At 36.4% G+C, this 20343-nt stretch overlaps 2 protein-coding genes across 2 annotated transcripts; both read left to right on the forward strand.

Moving 5' to 3' along the window:
- Positions 1–12697: 12697 nt before the first annotated feature.
- On the forward strand, positions 12698–15707 carry LOC141623857 (uncharacterized). Its single transcript, XM_074440004.1, has 4 exons — positions 12698–13535; positions 13925–13995; positions 14200–14401; positions 15391–15707. Exons 1-4 carry the CDS (start codon positions 13440–13442, stop codon positions 15523–15525), a joined length of 504 nt encoding a protein of 167 aa, XP_074296105.1. The 5' UTR covers positions 12698–13439; the 3' UTR covers positions 15526–15707.
- A 2187-nt stretch (positions 15708–17894) lies between these two features.
- LOC141619759 (uncharacterized) lies at positions 17895–19990 on the forward strand. The gene is made up of 10 exons (XM_074436779.1): positions 17895–17906; positions 18011–18077; positions 18184–18261; positions 18343–18430; positions 18505–18619; positions 18893–19027; positions 19125–19288; positions 19386–19506; positions 19694–19876; positions 19964–19990. The coding sequence occupies exons 1-10, from the start codon at positions 17895–17897 to the stop codon at positions 19988–19990; spliced, it is 990 nt and encodes a 329-aa protein (XP_074292880.1).
- The last annotated feature ends 353 nt before the right edge of the window (positions 19991–20343 follow it).

Below are 20343 nucleotides of genomic sequence, written 5' to 3' on the forward strand. Positions count from 1 at the left end.
CAGATTAGAGGGTGTCTCATGTTTCAGGTAGCTAAAAAATTAAAAATGCTTAAAGGCCCTCTAAAGAAGCTGAATAGAGAAGGGTTTGGTGATATTTTGAACACTGCAGAGGTTGCAAGAATGGTCCTAGAATAAAAGCAAGCTCAACTCCATTTAGACCCTCAAAATCCTATGTTTCAGCTTGAAGAAAGAGCTGCTGCTCAATCTTTTAAGGAGTTACAGGAAGCTAAGAACTCTTTTCTGGGCCAGAAAGCTAAGATCAACTGGATGCACTGCAATGATGAAAATACACACTATTTTCACAGTTCTATTAAAGCCCGCAGAGCTCAGAACAAGGTGCTTAGTATTATGGATATGAATGGTAACCTGTGCTCTGACAATTCAACCATAGAACAAGCTTTTATTGATTATTACCAGAGGCTTTTAGGCAGTTCTGAGAGAGTGACCAGAGTTAATCTTAAAGTTGTTAGGAGGGGAAAGAGTGTTTATGATATCCAGGCCTCTGCTATGATTATTCATGTCACTGCAACTGAGGTTAGGTCTGCTTTATTCTCTATCCCTAATGAGAAGGCTCCTGGTCCTGATGGCTTCTCGTCCAGTTTTTTCAAGGATGCATATAAAATTATTGGAGTAGATGTGGTGGGGGCTGTCATGGAGTTTTTCACTAATGGTCAGTTGTTGCATCAAATAAATTCCACTGTGCTAACTCTCATTCCCAAGAAAGAGGTACCTGTTTCAGTTATGGATTTCATACCCATAGCTTATTGTAATATACTGTACAAGTGCATATCCAAAGTCATATATGGCAGACTGACTGAAGTACTTGCAGATATTATAAGCATGAATCAAAGTGCATTCTTACATAATAGGAATATTGTGGATAAATCCTCATTTGTCAAGATCTAGTGAGATTGTACAACAGGAAAACTTGCTCTCCTAGGGTGATGATGAAGATTGACTTGAGGAAGGCTTATGATTCCATTGAATGGGACTTTGTGGAGGATATGTTATATGCACTTAATTTCCCTAGTAAAATGATTGGGTGGATAATGCAATGTATTTCAACTCCTGTTTACACTCTCTCCCTTAATGGAAGCCAGTTTGGTTACTTCAAAGGAAGGAGAGGCTTGAGACAGGGGGATCCAATTTCCCCACTCCTGTTTATTTTGTGCTTGCAGTATTTCACAGAATACTAAATGTTGTTACTATAACCCAGGGTTTCAGATTTCACCCAATGTGCAAAGCTCTGAACCCGTGTCATCTGGCTTTTGCTGATGATCTGCTTATTTTCTGTAGAGGAGATCCAGCATCTGTCACGGTGATAATGAGAGATATGCTAATGTTTTCTGAAGCTTCAGGCTTGCATATCAACAAAGACAAATCTGACATTTATATGAATGGAGTAGCTGCAGATGATGAAAAAGCAATTCTTAGCATCTCTGTGTTCAAAAAGGGCTCTCTTCCTTTCAAGTACCTGGGGATCACTATTTCTTATAAGAGAATTTCAAATGTGGAATGTAGCATCCTGGTTGATAAACTGGTAGCTAGAATCAGAGGTTGGGGGGAAAAACATTTGAGTTACGCTGGTAGATTGTTGCTGGTCAAAGCTGTCCTGACTCAAATTCACAGTTATTGGGCAAGAATCTTCCTGCTACCTAAAGCTATCATTCATAAGGTTGAGAGTATTTTTAGAGCATATCTATGGTCTGGTAATGAGGAGCACCATAAGGCACCTGCAGTGTCTTGGGATAAGTGATGCTTACCAAAGAGTCATAGAGGGCTTGGGATCCTGAATTGTTACAACTGGAACATTGCCACTCTTGGGAAATACATCTGGTGGGTAGCTAATAAGAAAGATTGCTTATGGGTCAAATGGGTGCATCATCTTTATATAAAGCAGCATGACTGGTGGCTTTACTTTCCTACAATCAATTCTAGTTGGACGTGGAGGCAACTGTGCAAAGTTAAGGATCTTCTGGGATCAGGCTTTGTGCATCATAATTGGTTTCAGTCTCCATATTCAACTACTGCTGTTTATAAGTGGCTGACTGGGGATCATTTGAAGGTTAATTGGCAACCTTATGTCTGGAATAGACTGAACCTACGTAGAGTGAATTTCATCAACTGGCTATTCAATCAAAGTAGGTTACTTACTAAGGATATATTGGCCAAGTTTGGTGTTATAATAGATGGGTTGTGTTATCTGTGTGAAGTTATGCAGGAAACGTCCTTACACCTCTTTTTTTAGTGCCCTTTCAGTAAGAAGTGTCTCCAATTGGTCCAACAGTGGCTTGGATTTCGTTGGAATATTGATGTCATTGCTCGAAGTTTAACGTGGAGAGGCAGGTCTTTATTGCGCAAGAAGATTATCTTAGCTGCACTTGCTAGTCTTGTCTACTTCATATGGGAAGGGCGGAACAAGTGCAGATTGGAGACCTTGGTACCCCATCCAGAGCACATCAAGAAGAGGATCCATGATACTATGAGGGGAAGATTCACTGGTCTGACACTACGCCAAATCGGACCATCAATAAGGAGCGTACACAACAGTTTAATGCATTTAATAACGACTCTTAGATTACCGTTTTCAAAATATTGTCGGAAACCTAGACCGCGCTAATAAGAATAACGGTTTCCGTCGAAAACTGTTCTTATTATATTGTGACAACGGTTGTATAACAAACCGGTATCAAATACGTATAACGGTTTCCATAAACTCGTTATATAATCACCCTTATCAACGGTTGTTAGACAACCATTACCAGTTTAAGAAAACGGCGTTTCGAAAACCGTTACGAAATTAAGACTAGCAACGGTTTTTGGCACCCGTTGTTATGTAATAGCTACGGGTTTCTTGCAACCGTTATCATTTGCTATTATGATATAACGGTTCCTCTGTACCCGTTGTCATTTATCATTTACGGGTGAAAAATAAACGTTATATATTTTTTTCAATATAAAATATTCAACCGATGCATGTATGATAAATAATGAACCGTTGTATGCATTGTTTTGTTTGACCGTTATTTACTATCCGTCCATTATTATATCCACACATGCATACATATTTTCCTATAAATATATCACTTTTAATGTGATCAATTAACCATATTCGCCAATTCAACGTTCAATTAATCATAGCCTATAATTTAATTAAAAATATTACACTTCGATCACCATGTCGTCGTCGTCTTCTACACCCGCCGAATCACAATCAAATACGCGCTATGTCCATCCTATTATGTGTATTATACACAACCTTCCAATCAAATATGATAACAATGGTAAGGCTTTTTCGAGAAGTTTTACTTGGATGAGAGATATGCTTCGTCAAGGTGGTTATACAAACGTTAAAAAGGTCCACCCAGCTTGGACTAGAGTTCATGGTTTTCTTTGTTACGCAATGATCGAGTTTGAAGGTTTTGGAAAGAAGATAGAATCTTTTCATCAAGCGAGAAAACTCCAGGCAAGATATGAGGATCATGATGCTGGGAAGAAAAATTATTATACGGATGATGCGTTACAAGCGCAATATTTATGGATAGCTACCGATTGTGATATTAATATATTAAGAACATATCGGCACTATATTGACACCGTGCCTCGTTCATGGGAGGCAGAACAAGTGCCTCTTAATAATCCACATATTGAATTCCCAATATTTATCACAATCGCAGGCGAATTACAAGATGATTATGTTAATTAATTATTATTATTATTCTAATTAAGGGTTTTAAAACCGCGCGTCTTTTAATTTCTTGTTATGTATGTGTTTTTCTTGAATAATATATGTGTGGTAGTGTATTTTATTTTCTAATTATTTATTGCAAATTACGTAGGTTTAATTTAAAATATTTGTTAATAAGTCAACTTTTACATTAAATTAACACAAAATCTTATTATAGACGGCACATATCTATCTATAACTAAAGACGGACCAAATACAATACCATATTCCTAATAGGACAAGCAATAATTGGGGTGGTGGGGCAAAAAATGTCACCACTTTCAAGCTATTTGACCCGTTTTTAGTTATAGACGGATATATCCGTCTATAGCAAGACTAGCTGATTAAATTAATTACCAACGGTTTTGAGAAAACTTATAAATGTGACTATATATGTTAAAGCATCCTCTACTAACATTCATTAATCAAATCACAATATTTCATCCCCATTACACAAATTTGAAACAACATGGCAATGAACCCTAATTTTATCAACAACAAAGAATGGCTTACACAAACGATTGAAGATGATGGGAAGGTTCTCGCCGGGCTTCCCGCCGATCAACACCCATTAATCTAAGCATCCCTTGAACATCAACGTAATTATTGGATTAAGAGGCGTGAAGCAGTCCGGCTTGTCAACAAAGCCTCATCATCATCATCATCTTCATACCCTCGTTGGCCTGTTACTCGCAACTTGGCTGCAGCCAGAGATATGTTGAGTTGTACTCTTCCAACCTTATCTCCACATGCAAGTCGTGTCCTTGCATATATTCAATCTATTATTGCAAAAAATGAAGCCAATGACCCGGAAGTTAGCGGTATATCAGAGTGGCGTGATTGGTGGCAGGTTGAGAAGCGCTTTTTACGCCCGGGGTTGTTCTGGCTTATTATACATCTTGTGATTTATGATAATTGCTGTAATGTATTTGGTTTAAAATTAAATGAAATGATCATTTTGAAAGTGTTTAATTATGCTTGTTTGATTTGCTTCCATTTTTTTAACTCCATAGATCAGTCAGTAATCAAGATCCAGATTGCTGCTACGTAATACTCATAAACAACGGTTCACCTGCAACCGTTGTCAATTGGTTCATCAACAATGGTTCAGCTACAACCGTTGTAAATTGGTTCAATAACAACAGTTAGCCTACAACTACAACCGTAGTAAATTTTTTTCATTAACAACGGTTCACCTACAACCGCTGTCAATCGTGACGTTCTAACTTCAACGTGCACCGTTAATTAATTGTTTGACCATACGACTCAATATATTAAAAAAATAAATAAATAAATGTAAGATATGACGATACGACTCATTATATTAAAAAATAATTAATTGTTTGACTATACGGTATTTTTTAAGCCGTGTGCCAGTGGCTAATACTTCGTATTTCTCATTATTCTTGATTTTCCCCCACTTGCTATCCCAGTTGCCTAATTGAGGAAAGAAGTTTGTACTAACTTAATACGGATTACCAAATATGAAAGATGCTTTTTTTTGGCGGGAAAAACTTGACACAATGAAAGATAAATGACAACGGTTAGGCACCAACCGATGTAATATAATGACAACAATTACGGGTTTATAATCAGCCGTGGTCATATTGCAAAATATAGAATACGGTTTCGCTTAACCCGTGTTTACTAGTTTCAATAAAATATTCAAACAAACCACATGCAAAACCTCGCCCACTTAAAACCCTCGAATACCGAGTTTCCCTAGAACCACTACTATTCTCCGTCATCGTCGTCGTCGCCTCTGCCGTTGCCATCCCCATTGCCTCTGCCGTTGCCATCCCCGTCGCCGTCCCCTCCGTCATCGCCATACCTGAAGTAATAATAAACTCTACTCCTTCGTCTCATTAACTTAATGTCTTTATTTTCTTAGTTGTGATATTATCCCCTAATTATCTTAGGTTTATTGTGTGTTAAACAACACCTATTATTTTAAGTATATTGTGTGTTAAACAACGCCTGCTATGTCGACTTAATGCTTAAAGTTAGTAGTTTCTTAATTTCTGGTTTAGATATGGGTGGAAAGCGGAAAAGAAATGATGGGAAAAGGTCAAACGAAGAAGATTCAGGTGATGAGAATAATTTGGAATCGGATACTAGGCGAAGGACCCATAGGGTTTCCCTAGAAGCAATAAAAAGAGGGATACCTAATAAACTTATATGGGATCCATTAACGGGGCTGTCAGATGGTGATTTTGCTGCAAATTTCGCGACTTGGATTGGTTATTGTGTAAGAGAGTATGTGCCTCTCGGTTTGCCGCGTATCAATCAGTTGAGTCAAGACAAGGAGGAAAAGCTACGAGGGAGAATAAAGGTATGTATATACAATAATAAATGCAGTGAGGTGAAATTATCTTAGTATTCGATATGTGCTATTAGCCGAAATTAACCAAATATGCTCACCATATATGCAGGCAGCTTACACTGTCCCCCAAGAACATGATGGTTACCTTAGAAGAAAGATAGAGGATTCCTTCAGAGCATGGAAGTTAAAGGTTGCTCAGAACCACTTGTTCGACAAGAAGACCGGGCAGATAAACAAGAAACCACCAAAGAATAAGTATAAGTTTGTCAGCCAGCAAGATTGGATTAACTTTATTGCTTATAGGCAGTCTGAGAAGTTTAAGGTAATTTATCTGCGACTCATTGGGATCTCTTTTATTAGTAATCACTTAATAAGTAATGAAATATGCTTACGTTACTCGATACAATTCATTTTATGAAGACTATGAGTAGGCAGAACCAAGAGAACATTTCAAAGAAAGAGAGCGTCTTTCATGGCTCCAGAGGTGGTTATAGATTGATTAAGAAGAAGCTTGAAACTGTCAATCGTCACGACGCTTGGGTGGCCGGTCACACTCATAAGAATGGAAAGTTAGAAACTCCATATGATAAGGCCGTCAAAGAGAAAATTGTAAGTTTGAATAAATTTTTCACTCCTACCACTGGTGGTCGTTTATATAATTATGAGTTTCAATAAAATTTAGTTGCATAATGGTTTTATGTGTATGTAGAAAATTTGTGAGAAGGAGGTACAGGAAGGAAAATGAAAGCCTGAAGGACGCGATGACATCCTTGCTAGGGCAATCGGTAAAGCAGAGCATCTAGGTCGTGTGAGAGGGGTATCGACGCATGTTGGTATCACTAAGTATTTTGGGAAAAATACTCGAAGGACAATGAGTGGTGATGATAGGGTAAATAAATACTGTATTTTATTCAACATAATTTATATATATATTCTGAAATTATACTAATTTTAATCATATTCATTTCTACTACACAACTATAAACAGTGGCCAGGTTGATACTCAGAATGGTGGAAATAGAGGATAAGCCATCTGAAGAAGAGTTGGTTATGGTTCGGCAAGTCATAAAGGAAGTAGGGGATAAGAAGAAAAAAGCTGGCATGCGAAGTGAGAAAGACATGGCAAAGGATCAAGATGGGGGAGATGAAGAGGAAGCCATGAAGGTATGGGAGAAGGACGTGGAGGTGGGAGCCGAAGACACGTTCTTATCATCTTCAATTCCGGGTTTTGACGAGGTATTAGCTACTACGACTAGTTTATAATTGTTGTATATATACTAATTAATTAAATTTATTATTTAAAGTAGTGCATGTATATATACTAATTAATTAAAAATGTGAAGATCGTTTGCAAGAAGCCTTGTGTTCCTTACTACCAAACCTCTACAGTGGCATCGAGCAGAACTGATGTTGCTAGGAAGTTGAGGTTGAAGGCATTGCCCCCCGTGAGGGATGGAGGGAAGTGGAAGTGACCGAGTTATATCTGGAGAAGTATGGTATTCTAATAGTACCATGTAGTGATAATTGGCTTTTGCAAGATGCCGTGGGTTCTATTGTGCAATGGCCTGAAGAATTCATTACTGTTAACATCTCTGGGGTAGTTATGCTAAAGCAAACGCATTTTATATAATGAACGCCTTTAAATTTATTAGGGTAACCTTATCTGACATATAGTAAGTATTTGTATTTTTACATTTTCAGGAGTTACACGAAGCCATTATGGCTGAAATTAGGACTACTACGTCAACACCCAAAGTCACTGATTCAACTGCCTCTCCACCCAAAATTCAAGAGGTATTGATAATTTGAAAAATAGATTGTGAGTTTTTCCTTTTTTTTGGTTATTTAAATTATATATGACGTCTCGTGTAATGTATATATTTTTTTTTTCTAAATTGTAGACCGGGGTTGTACGAACACCCAACGTTGGTGTTCCTCTTAGAGATAAATATCAGACCGATGATTATAAGCAAAAATTGAGTACTCCAGCGTTCGTAGCTTTGCACCAGCTAGCTGAAAGGAAGCTAGCTGTCGGGGAAGTACTCATGATTGACATCGCAGAGGATGTTATGGGTTTCGGTTTCATTATTTATATGGATGAGGAATCACTGTGTCAGTTTCTCGACCTTGACGAGTTAGATGCTATGCACATTGGAATTTGGATTAAGTAAGTTTTTTAATTAAAACTAGGCATTTGGTTTTACGAATAGTGATGTTTATTTAAATCATCAATGAAAATAACATTCTTCGTTCCATTTGACGTAATAGGTACCTGTGTACACACATGGCTGAGAGGAACTATGTTTCTCATGACTACGGATTCGTGTCACCTGAATTTTTCTCTCATAAGTTCTTTGGATACACATACGAAGAGTACAACGAGAAAATTGCTGAACGGTTGATGATGCCCTAAAGCCTATGGTTTGCCCCATACAATGAGAATCAGTATGTATAGTAGTTTATTATAATGAATCACGATTCTATTCATTTATTAACACACGCTTACATGCATGTAGATGAACTAACAGTTCAATTTTCAATATTTCATAGCAAGCATTGGCTGCTAACAGTAATCAGTGTGAAAAAAGGCATAGTGTACTGGATTGACTCTTGCGGACATTCTCCCACTGATAAATGTGTAAAGATGACGACTGAGTAAGTTTACAACCTTACATTATAATGTCAATTGTTATTGTATGACCTTTGAAGACTAGGATCATTTTAATGTCCCATCAGTATTACTGAGCCAAATGCTAATTATATTTTCCTGTATATATTTATGAATTAGGGTGTTTCAAATAATGGGAGCATCAAGTCCAACTTTTGTCAGGATAAAAATAAGTGTATTCTTAATAATTACTCCTATCATTTAATTTATGTTTATGAGAGAGGTTGATCTAATTTAGCTTATTTGTATGTGATTAATAGTCTCCTATACAAAAACCAGGCAGCAACGACTGCGCCTTTTTCTGTTGTCGGTCCATGTGAGAGATTATCACCCGAAAGTATATCGACATACCCTCACCGGTTAGTGTGTTTTAATAACTATTTCAAACGTAACTTGGGTTTAATTCTGTGTAATATTTCACTTATTCTGTCTATTTTAATTAAGTATATTTTAGTTTGTAGTTCCCACCTACAATCAACAACAAAGACCCAACCTATTCGAAGGAAAACCTCGACGACATGAGAAATAAGTGGGCCACTTATTTTCTTTCATTACCGGAGTGTCAATAGTTCGCTCATTATGAATGTGTGTATATATTCTGTTTATAATATTTTGATCTTTGGGTTGAATATTTTGATCTTTGGATTTTTAGTTTTGGTCACCCTGTTTATAATATTTTGATGTTGGGTTGAATTGATCAATCTGTGTAATATTCTGATGTTGCAGAATTGAAATTTTGTAATGTCAGAAGAATTTGAAATGCTATTTTGCATTAGCATTTCAAATGAACCTCTCATCGCAAAAATTAGCATTTATTTCTTTGGAACTGCTAAAACAATTTTTTTTAAAAAAAATATTTATAAATTCGATCACGGTTAAAAATAAAACCGTGGTCAATAAATCTATTGAAAACGGTCACATTTAAATAGAAACTCATTGACATATTCATCCATAATATAACGCTTTAAAAATCACAAACCATTATCGAATTCATGACATTTAAAATAGTTTAATAAGCATAAACCGTTGTCATAGTTACTATTTTACAACGGTTGTGTTTCAGTAAAACCGTTGTCATAGGTTTCCGTAGAGCATTCAGACTAATACTACCACGGTTTCAATATTGAACCGTTCTTAATATTGTATTACGGTTATCTGAACCCATTATTTACATTTCATAACGGTTCCGCCTTTTAAACAACCGTGGTCACGAAATAACAACGGTCGATGTAATAACGGTTCCGTATTTTGTATTACAACGGTATATCACCTTATCTAACCGTTGTTGCACTGATTATTTGGCGTAGTGTTAGTATGGAGAAAATTCACAGTAGGGATATGAATTGGGTTAAGGAGGTTGGCTTGTTATAGTCTAATGTATTGTCATTGAGATTGTACTTCGTGTATGGTGTATGAACTACTTTGCAAATTTTAATGAGAATATTCACATTCCACCAAAAAAACAATCTTACTTTGGATGATTTGCAAAAGGATTGAATGAATTAGCAAGAAGATTTCAAGAGGATTAAACACAATCTACACCAAGAACTTTGAGAGAATGGGTTTTTAAGAGATTTGGGGTTTGAGTAAGAAGTAAAATAAGAAGAGAGAATGAACCAAAGAGAGCATAGGAATCCCGTTATAATACGGGTACTGTAGCACTTACTCGATCGAGTTACTCGGGTACTCGATCGAGTGGCCTCTACTCGATCGAGTTGGAGTTATTCGATCGAGTTTCCGCTAGCAGATCCAACGATTTCGATCCAATAACCCAACTACGAGATCGAGTAAGGTCTACTCGGTCGTGTAGGCACTCGTACTCGGTCGAATAAGATTAGGAACAAAGTCAAAAGTTACGAGTTCGGTTAACGGTTCCTGCAAAACAACAACTCGTTCCGAGTCCAAGGTGTATTTGGAACTCGTCACTGATTATTTCATCCAATTACTATCCATTAATACTAACTCAAATGCAACACAACTATCTCATCAGAATATTGCACATATTACTCCATCCTATACCAACATTTTACAAAGTAACTCAACTATGACTTGTTTCAACTCACATGAGCATATATAACAACACGTTATTCTACTTTCACTTACGCATATTCAAATTCAATCGTCCAACATGTGATTACACTATATTAAGCATTCCATTCGGCAATTTAGCTACCACTTACTACTCATATTTGTTTTAAGTTTTAACATATCACAACAATCCGACAACCACAAGATAACTCACATAATTATGCCTATCCACAAGGGTATGCAACAACATTCATCCATTAAATTCCACAGCGTTACATGACAATTAATACTAACTAAAGCACATATTGAGACTTGCAATCCACCACTAACTGTCACATTATCAAATATTCGTATGCAAACTTCCAACCTACTCACCATCCTCTATCATATCCACACGCACTTCCAGCTAATCACATCACTTGCACGTTCTTAACTGCCACTTGCACATACAAGACATTACCTTAGACAACACAACTATATCTACTCCATATACCACACACAACTATACACACACAATTCCCGACTCAATATTCTCATTCGAAGTGGCTGGCTTAAGCATATTGGGGCCATGATTTTGGAATGAGGGCGCCTTCTCACCCAAAATCAAGCAACTGCCGGGGCTCCCAACATACATACACCAGGTTCATTTTATTAGACTCACTACGTACATTAGGCTCATTAGTTACAGGTTCCAAAATCGTCGCTCTGATACCACTTTGTAACACCCTCATCTACCAAAGAGCCTTAACAAGACCTTCCCCAGCAGATAAGGGCGGGTATTATAGTTGTACTTCTTGTTTTTCTCTTCAAAAAGCATAAAAGAACATTTTAATAAATAATGAAGGAACTACGTCGTCTTAAGTTGAGTTGAAAAAACGTTTTACACTGATGAAATCAACTAAAAATAAAATGAATTTTACCGAGGGGCTAAAACAAGTAATTTTAGAAAAAAATGAAAACGTGAAATTTTATCCATCCTGCGAAAGAGGGCCTGATAGTTTGGAATTCCAACAAAATATAATGTAAAATAGGAAAACTTATAAAATATAGCTAAAAATTACGAGGTGTTACAATTAGACATATCATCCGGGTCAAACAGCTCAGGTCAATTTCAGGTTTATTGGCTCTGGATCGGATTATTTCGGGTTTTGGTCTTTTTTTTTCGAGTAAAGAGGTTATTAATTTAACTAAAGGCGTCTAAAAAGTTAACACAAATTACATCAGCAATACGTTTGGGGAAAACGCGGGCAAAATGTCAGCACAAATTACATTATCAATACGATTCAGGACATGAATCAACCCAAACCCAAACCGCGATACCCAAGTAGCTTGACGGGATCTCCTTCGATTTAAGCAAATGACCCGAGCGACCCGAATTCTTGTAAACTCGACACTGAACTAACCCGAACTCGACTCGGTTGACAAGTTTGTCAGGTCTAGTTGTTAACAAGTTATTTAGGATAAAAGTTAATAATGCGACAATAAAGGTTAATCAAGCGATAATAATCAGTTTGCAACAATAAACATTTGGTTCGAGTTATATTGGGGACTAGAATGTGACCTGAGACTCGAATTGACTCGACCTTATTCAATCTAACTCGAATGTTGATTATTAGAAACTGGCTCTTATACCCAAATATCTTGATAGTAACTCACCCGAAAATAACCCTATCAAGTCCAAATATCCGAACAATATGAATTTGAATTAACTTGACCCAATTGAAGCGTTTGCGAAATTTAAGAAGAATTTTTTTTAAAAAAAAAAGAGAAAAAATGGAACATTGAAACAACAGAATGGGAAATGCAGCATTTTGCCATGGTTGATGGCCCACAGCCGAAAGTGTTGTAGGGGTAGTATGGTCACACCTCACAAGACAAGAATCCCCATTTCATATTCATTCATATTAATATGTACCAAAAAAAAATATTCATATTAAAAAACATAATCCACCATATCAAATCAACATATACATATGTAGTCCAATGTTCCATGTTCAGTATCTATCTATTTTCCAAAAATACCAACCAGAAAGAATAGCCACCCCATGCCAACTCCCATCCATCCATTTATCCCTCCCTTATTTGTTTAATTTCCTCGCTACTTTTCCACCATTTTTACACAAAAACACCACCAATATTTTGACATTTAAAATTCCATATCCTACCTGCTATATTGTTCTCCAACCAAAAACACATAAAAGAAAATATTGGCAAAAATACCCTTAACTCCTCCATTTCTAATTTCTGTGGTAGTGCCAAAATGTCAAAGTTCCATCTTCCCAAAATCCCTTGGTGCTGGCTGTTGTTGTTACCTTGTTTGTTGTATAATATTGATATATGATGGTGATGGGGCCGACCCTTTTTTTGGTATTTCACCACCACCACCACCACATCACCTTCCTTCCTTCTTTCCATTCAATGTTTCCACAGAAGAACAACAACATATAAACAAACATTTAAGTCTTTGTTATCTTCTTCCTTCCCTCTATTTCTCCTCTTTTTCCATACCCACATACTTTCTTTCTCTTTCTCTCACCAATCAATCAATTACCCATTAAAATTGTCATCTTTCCCCATCTGCTGTTGCTATTGTCTTTAGGGTTTCTGTTTTTTGATTGATTGATTGATTTTGGGGATTAGGGTTGATGGGTGTTTGATTTGGTTTCGGTTAAAGGTTGAAAAGAGGGTATTCCATGGATTATCGTAGATTCACTCCTGTTGTTGATGATGAGGCTAAACTTAAGGACAAGCATCGGGCTCTTTTACAAGATTATTTTGCCTTGCAAAAGGTTTCTTCTTCATTCTTACTATTATTATTACCTTCTTTATTAGTATTTGATTTTCTTCAATTTTTCATCTATTGGGTTTGTTGTTTGTTAATTCAGATGCTCAATTATGATTAGATTGTCAAAATTTTAGTGTAACTAATCTAGATTACTGAATAGTGACCAGGTTGAGTGTTTCCCCTATGTTTTTTTTATACAACTTGTTGGGTGATTATAGGGATTCATCAACAACTTGTTGGAATTTCGAGTCTAAATTATCGAACATGGTTGTTTTCTACCTTCTAGAATTGCTTTTATGCTGGCTAGTTGGTAAAGTGTTCGTCTATCGATCTTGGGAAAGTTGATGGATCGATCATCTCTTGGTGATTGATATTTCGTGTGGTTTGGCGTAGGAATGTGTTTCCAAGAAGAGAAAGCTCAAGGAATCAAGGGAACGGAAAATGACCCTTTTCCATGAAATAAGGTAATCAACTCTTACACTAGTACCTTTGTGCTCTCTTGTTTTTTGTTGAAACTCTAATCTTTTTGCTAACACGTTTTAATATATGATGTGTTTCTGACGAGTGAGATGCATCAGTTCTCCTCCATATTTGACCTGAACATTTGCTTATACATGCTACTTTTCCACAATTTTTTTTTGTTTACAATTGTGTTTGCCTGCTTACAGATTTCTGAAGCGGAGACGCAATTTACTTCTGAAGAATCAAATGAAAAACTCAGAACAGCGAGAAAGTGTTAAAGTACATAAAACAGATGCAAAATATAATGCGGAATCAAGTCGAAGATACATGAATGCTAACGCTAGTACTAGTACTAGTGGACAACCATTCCAAAATCATCGTCCTCCCATGATCCCTAACCGGAATCCGGTACTTCCCGATCCCTTTTTTTATGATCATTTCATTCTATTATGGCATTCTACGTATGTGATACGTACCCTATGTTACTCTGACTTCAGTACAGGTGTGTTCTTGGGCATGGATACATATCCAACTAATCTATTAGACTAGTGATGACTAAATATTGAGACACGGGACCTTGTCCTTAAATGAGGATACGTGTAATGGAAGACGTCTTTAAAGCAGAAAATCTATTAAAAATAAGAAACATATGAAGTTTTGAAAAAAAGATGTAGACATGCTTAAGTAGAGCTGGTAAAACGCGTCGGGGTCGGGGTCGGGGTCGGGGTCGGGGTCGGGGTCGGGTCGGGTGAGTTCGGGCCTCTCATTGATTTCGGGTTAATTCGGATCGGGACGGGTCATTTTGGGTTTCGGGTTTGTTGGTCGGGTCTGTTTCGAGTCAAGCGGGTAGGGTTGTTTCGGGTCGGGTCATTTTCGGGTCAATGAATAATAGAGAAATAGCCATTTCAAGTCTTTTCGGTTCAATTAGAGTTATATTTTGTCGGGTCATTTTCGGGTTTGGTGATTTCGGATCGGGTCATTTTCGGGTCGGGTCAGTTACGCGGCAAGAAAGCTCAGGTCATGTTCGGGTCAATTCGGGTTTTCGGGTCACATACGGGTGATGTAGTTCGGGTCACTTCGAGTCTCGGGTCAGCCTTTTCGGGTCGGGTTGCTTTTGCCATGTCTATGCTTAAGTGAAAAGGCTTAAAATTGCCATAAATGATACCATCTGCTTCATAGTAGTCTCTTCCTCTAATTTTGTTGTGTAAACCTCCCTTTTTATCTCCGTTCAGAAAAGTGTTGCATTGGTAAATATCAAGTACTGAGTTTACTGCAAACCCATATCATTTTCTGTGATTGGTATATGGGCCAATAAGTGAAGAGTCGTAGAAACTTGGTAGGTACGAAGTGAAACTCTAGTGGTTGTGGTTCTGAGTTCTGCGTTTGTTGTAATACAGGTTAGCAGTGGTAAAGAAGTGGCGGCTTCTGCGCCATTAAATTCAGGAAAGAGGATGAAGAATTTGCTTACAAATGGTAAACGAGCAGAGAAAAGGAAAATTTCTTGGCAAGACCAGCTCGCCTTGAAGGTCTAAGTTGTACTCGATTTGTGCAGGAAAGGGTTTCATTGCCCTTGAAATAGTGAACCATTATTTTCTTGTTCTAGTATTCCTCCTGTGAAAAAAATGTAGCCTTGAATATTTGCCTGTGGGATGCTTACTGACAGTTACTGCAGTGATGCATTCAGCCTATAATAGAAAAATTACAATTTGAGCAAGTAATGAATCCTTACAAAATTTCCAGTTTTTGTTACCTGTTGCAAAACTTTATTGATTTTTGGGATATTCTCTCGTGTACCCCTCAACTTTTTCATTTTCTATGATATACCCCTCTTTTCATGCAAAAAAACTTTGACCGTCAATAACTCTTGGCTACAAGTTCAGAATACGATACTTTTTTTTTTTTCAAATTGACCGTCTTTAAGAGGTCTTCCTTGTGAAAAAGAATTCACCGATGTTTCAACTCATAGTCGGGAATTATGGTCGGTCAAAGTTTATTCGTTAAAAAATGTTTGACCAACCATAACTACCGGCTACGAGTTCAAAAAGCGGTGAATTTTTTTTTTCAAATTGAAGGCCTTGACGAGATAATTGGTTTGAAAAAAAAAATTACCATTTCATGAACTCGTAACAGAGAATTATTGTCGGTCAAAGATTTTTTATGAAAAACGAGGGGTACACAATAGAAAACGAAAAAGTTCAGGGATACACGAGAGAATATCCCTTGATTTTTCTGTTTACTTGTAGCAGCAGAGGCATTCTGAATCACGGTTTTTCGAATAGTCTCTGTCTCGTTTTATAATGATTAATCAACCACTTTGGGGCATTGTTGAGACAGTTGGGTTATGTCACTTGTGTCATTGTCTTGGGTTTGTACTCCCTCAATGCTGATTAGGAAGTATTCCATCTCTTACTAACCGAGTCTTGGAATTGGCGAGGAGAGGGGAGGTTTGGCTAGAGGAAACACCCAGAGATTATGTATGTTTCTTGGGGGAGTTTGGTATGAGACGGGATCAAGGAATGGAATCAAGATAGGGAAAGAAGGGGAAAGGAAAGGGATACATAGAAGGGAATAATTAAAAGACAACTCAATTAACCACCACATAAAATCACTGGATCTGGTGGTTTTGAGGAGAGAATTAACCACCACATAAAATCACTGGATCTGGTGGTTTTGAGGGTGGGCAAGGGGATTTCTGGGGTGGGAAGGTTTTTCAAAGGTTGAGGGTGGTTGTTTTGGGGTTTAGGTGTGAGGAGTCGACGACGATGCTCGAGGATGAGGGGTTGCCAGCTAACTAGGGTTGGAGACTTGGAGGTCAGGTGGTGTCGGTGGGAAGAGCGTTCGTCGATATTGGTGGGCCCTGATGGGGTAGTGGTGGTTGGGTGAGGGAATGAGGTAAGAGTAATCCAAGGGTAAACCAATACAGAAATTTGGGGAAAGGGAATGAATCTATCTATCTATATATCTCAATATAAAAGTATAATAGAGGAACCACTAGACACGTGGCAGCCTCACATTCACTCTCAATATAGCTTTTCCCGCCTAACTATCACTAGATTGGGTATCATTTGAGCCCATTTAATTACACGACTAATAACAGCCCAATAACTCTTGCTTTCCAATCAAGTTAACAATGAATAAGGAATATTTTGATATTCTATAATTATTATAAGAAGTCAATAATATACACACTAAGAACTAAACATGAGAAAGAAATCTTTAGATTTTCTCTCCTAATAAATTCTTTCCTAATAAATCAATAATATAGACTCTAAAAAACGCAAGCTATCTTCTTGGAAATCCTTTATCCTTTTCCAACCAAGCAAATCACTGCATAAAAAAAAGGCAACTAATCTTTGATTAATCAATCAAACACTGCAAAACAAAAAAAACGGCAAAAATACTTTGAGAAATCAATCAATTAAATATCAAGTTATCTTTTCGTCATTGAGTCAATCTTTTAATATGCAAGATAAAATACGGAGTATAAAATAAAATATACAATATACAATATTAGAAGAACGTTGTATCATGAACATCCTCTTTAATATCAAATAATGAAATGAAATACAAACAAATAATTTGGAATTATAAGATACATCCTCATGTGATAAAATAACGAATATTTGTTTCCTTAATTCTGAAGAAAAAACATTGCAACTACAACAAAGATTACATTCTCAGGATTTCAACCACACCCATTGAGATATATTACAAAGAACTTATAAATAGAACTACATGTTATAATTGATTAGAAGAAAAAATTACTCGAGCAAATAGAATAATGGCTGATACAACTCACAATATGATTAAAGACATAACCAAAGCCAACGGATCATGGCGTATCGAGTGACGTATTATATACTCCTGGGGGCAAGGTTGGGGAGACCTCGATTTCATAATCATGGACTCAGAGGTAATGAATGTATGACTTCATAGTTAATATTAATATGCATGTATCACTTCATAGTTACCTAATCAATTAACTCACTAATTATTGTTTATATGTATAAATTTCAGGGTACCGAAATTCAAGCTACAATAGCCAAGAGACTATTTTTCAAATACAAGTCATTGGTGAGAGATGGTGACCTTCGTTTCATAACCAATTTCAGTGTTAGCCAAAACACAGGGGAGTATCGAATAACCAAACATCCATATAAAATAGTTTTTACTGCAAAAACTATTTTTAGTTATTCCTGATCGTCCCATTGAGTTTGCATCATTCAATGACATATTACTCAATAATCTAGATGCAAGATACTTAGTTGGTATGTTTTTTCTTCATAAATTTATATAATATATCAGAAAATTTCACACGTCATAATCTAACCATAGATATGTGTTCACAGATATTATTGGCAAACTTCATGCTAAAGGTCCAATAGAGAAGACTTCCAAAGATAAACGTACTATGTTGATTGAATTAATTGACTGCGAGTATGTACCTCCAACTTTTATAAGGGTTGTTCATAAAATAATTATTCGAAAATTACTAACGTATTCTGTTACAGGGATCAAAAACTAATTCTGACACTTTGGGAAAAATTAGCTGACCAGATGGCAAGCTCCACAGCTGAGTTTGACAAATCTGAACACCGTCCTATTGTTATAATCCGATATGCCAAGGTAAAAGTTTTTCAAGGTACTTTGATTTTTTCACAAATTAAACTGGTGTGTATATAAATCTTAACATTAAAAATACCTTTGTACTAACACTCATTGTCGATGAAAATTCAAACGTATCTAATTCACTTTGTTCGAAGATATTATTTGGATGCTAAAATACCCGAAATTCGCAATTTCATAAAAATGTTTTCTCTTAACATAGTTTTTTTCACTAGAGAAATATTAATAACAACATATCATGACTGATATATAGCATGCTTATCGAATTTCCAGAAAGATAGAATTATTGGTTTGAAATCTTCATCGTCGAGCTCAACAAATCTTACAAGCTACCGTGAATCAGTTGCCAATGAACTTCTAGATTTACCTGCTAGACGTACAATTGATGAAATTAGAGAGATCCAAGAGGTATACCAAATAACCATTTAACATAACCAAGTTTGTATTATTAACAATAATATTAATTTAATTGGAGATACTACTATGTTATCTCTGTTTTATGTAGGCAGGATATTTTGTTACCTTGGCCACCATAATAGCAGTTGACACAAAATTTAAATGGTACATTGAGAGCTGCAAAAAGTGTAAATCGACAATGGAGTTAGAGGATAAAGATAAATGGTTATGTACTGGCAAATGTGAAGGATATGCTAAATTTGTCATTCTCATGTGCATAAAATTTGAGTCGCTGAAGTAAACTTTAAATGTAATTGAACTTTTCTATAATCTACTCCCTTCGGAATTATATAAACAACTCCTTATGCAGGCATAAAGTCAGAGTCAAAGTTGCCGATCATACCGGAAATGCAACTTTTATACTATTTGATACTCAAGCTACTGATTTGATCAAGCAATCAGCAAAGCAACTACGAGATAACCAACTTAAGGTAGTCAAATGCAACCTAAACTTTTATACTTTAACAGTAGTCAAATAAACAAGTAATACTTTGTTTCTATTTTAATCCGTCTGATTATAGATAATCCAAACAAGCAACAGTCCTCATGCACAAATCATCATAACATTAATTAATGAGTGAGGTTTCTACATTTATCATTGACATTCTCTAATGACAGGATGGGGATCAAAATGCGCATCCAAGTGAACTTGATGTATTGCTTAATAGAAGATTCATATTCAAAGTCAAGGTTGATGAAAAGTATAACCTTACCAAATGTTGGAAATTATATGGTGTCAATAAGCTTTTTGAGGACAAGGATCTAATCCTGAAATACCTTGAAACATGCACAACATCACAGGTTTGTATATGTTATAAGAGTCGTTGATACTTTATTTTGAAATAAGTTAAAAAATTGCAACATATATGATTTATGTAAATTTGACAGAAAGACTGCTTGGAAGTGAATTCTTGAGAAGAGAGTGTGAACCCCCGCAAAAACTCGGAAAACATAAGTTATAAATTTAAGCGGAAATTACGAAATTTTCGAAACCTTTAAAGTTTAAAGAGCGGGTTGATTAAAATCTAAAACATAAATAAATAATGCGGAAATAAATATTAAATTATACAAACGTGATAGTCAAGGTGAGGGAAAATATATCCCTCGAATGACAATACAATAAAAGGTGAGTCTAAACAATCCTAATAAACCAACTACTAGGCCAAAGTGCTCGCTAGCTCACACATGTCTTCACCCCATGAACGCACCACTAATACCTGTCATTCATGTAAACATGGACGCCACAGTCAGTGGGGAGTAACTCAAGG

The sequence above is a fragment of the Silene latifolia genome, chromosome X (genome assembly GCF_048544455.1).
Source record: "Silene latifolia isolate original U9 population chromosome X, ASM4854445v1, whole genome shotgun sequence".
Taxonomy (NCBI): domain Eukaryota; kingdom Viridiplantae; phylum Streptophyta; class Magnoliopsida; order Caryophyllales; family Caryophyllaceae; genus Silene; species Silene latifolia.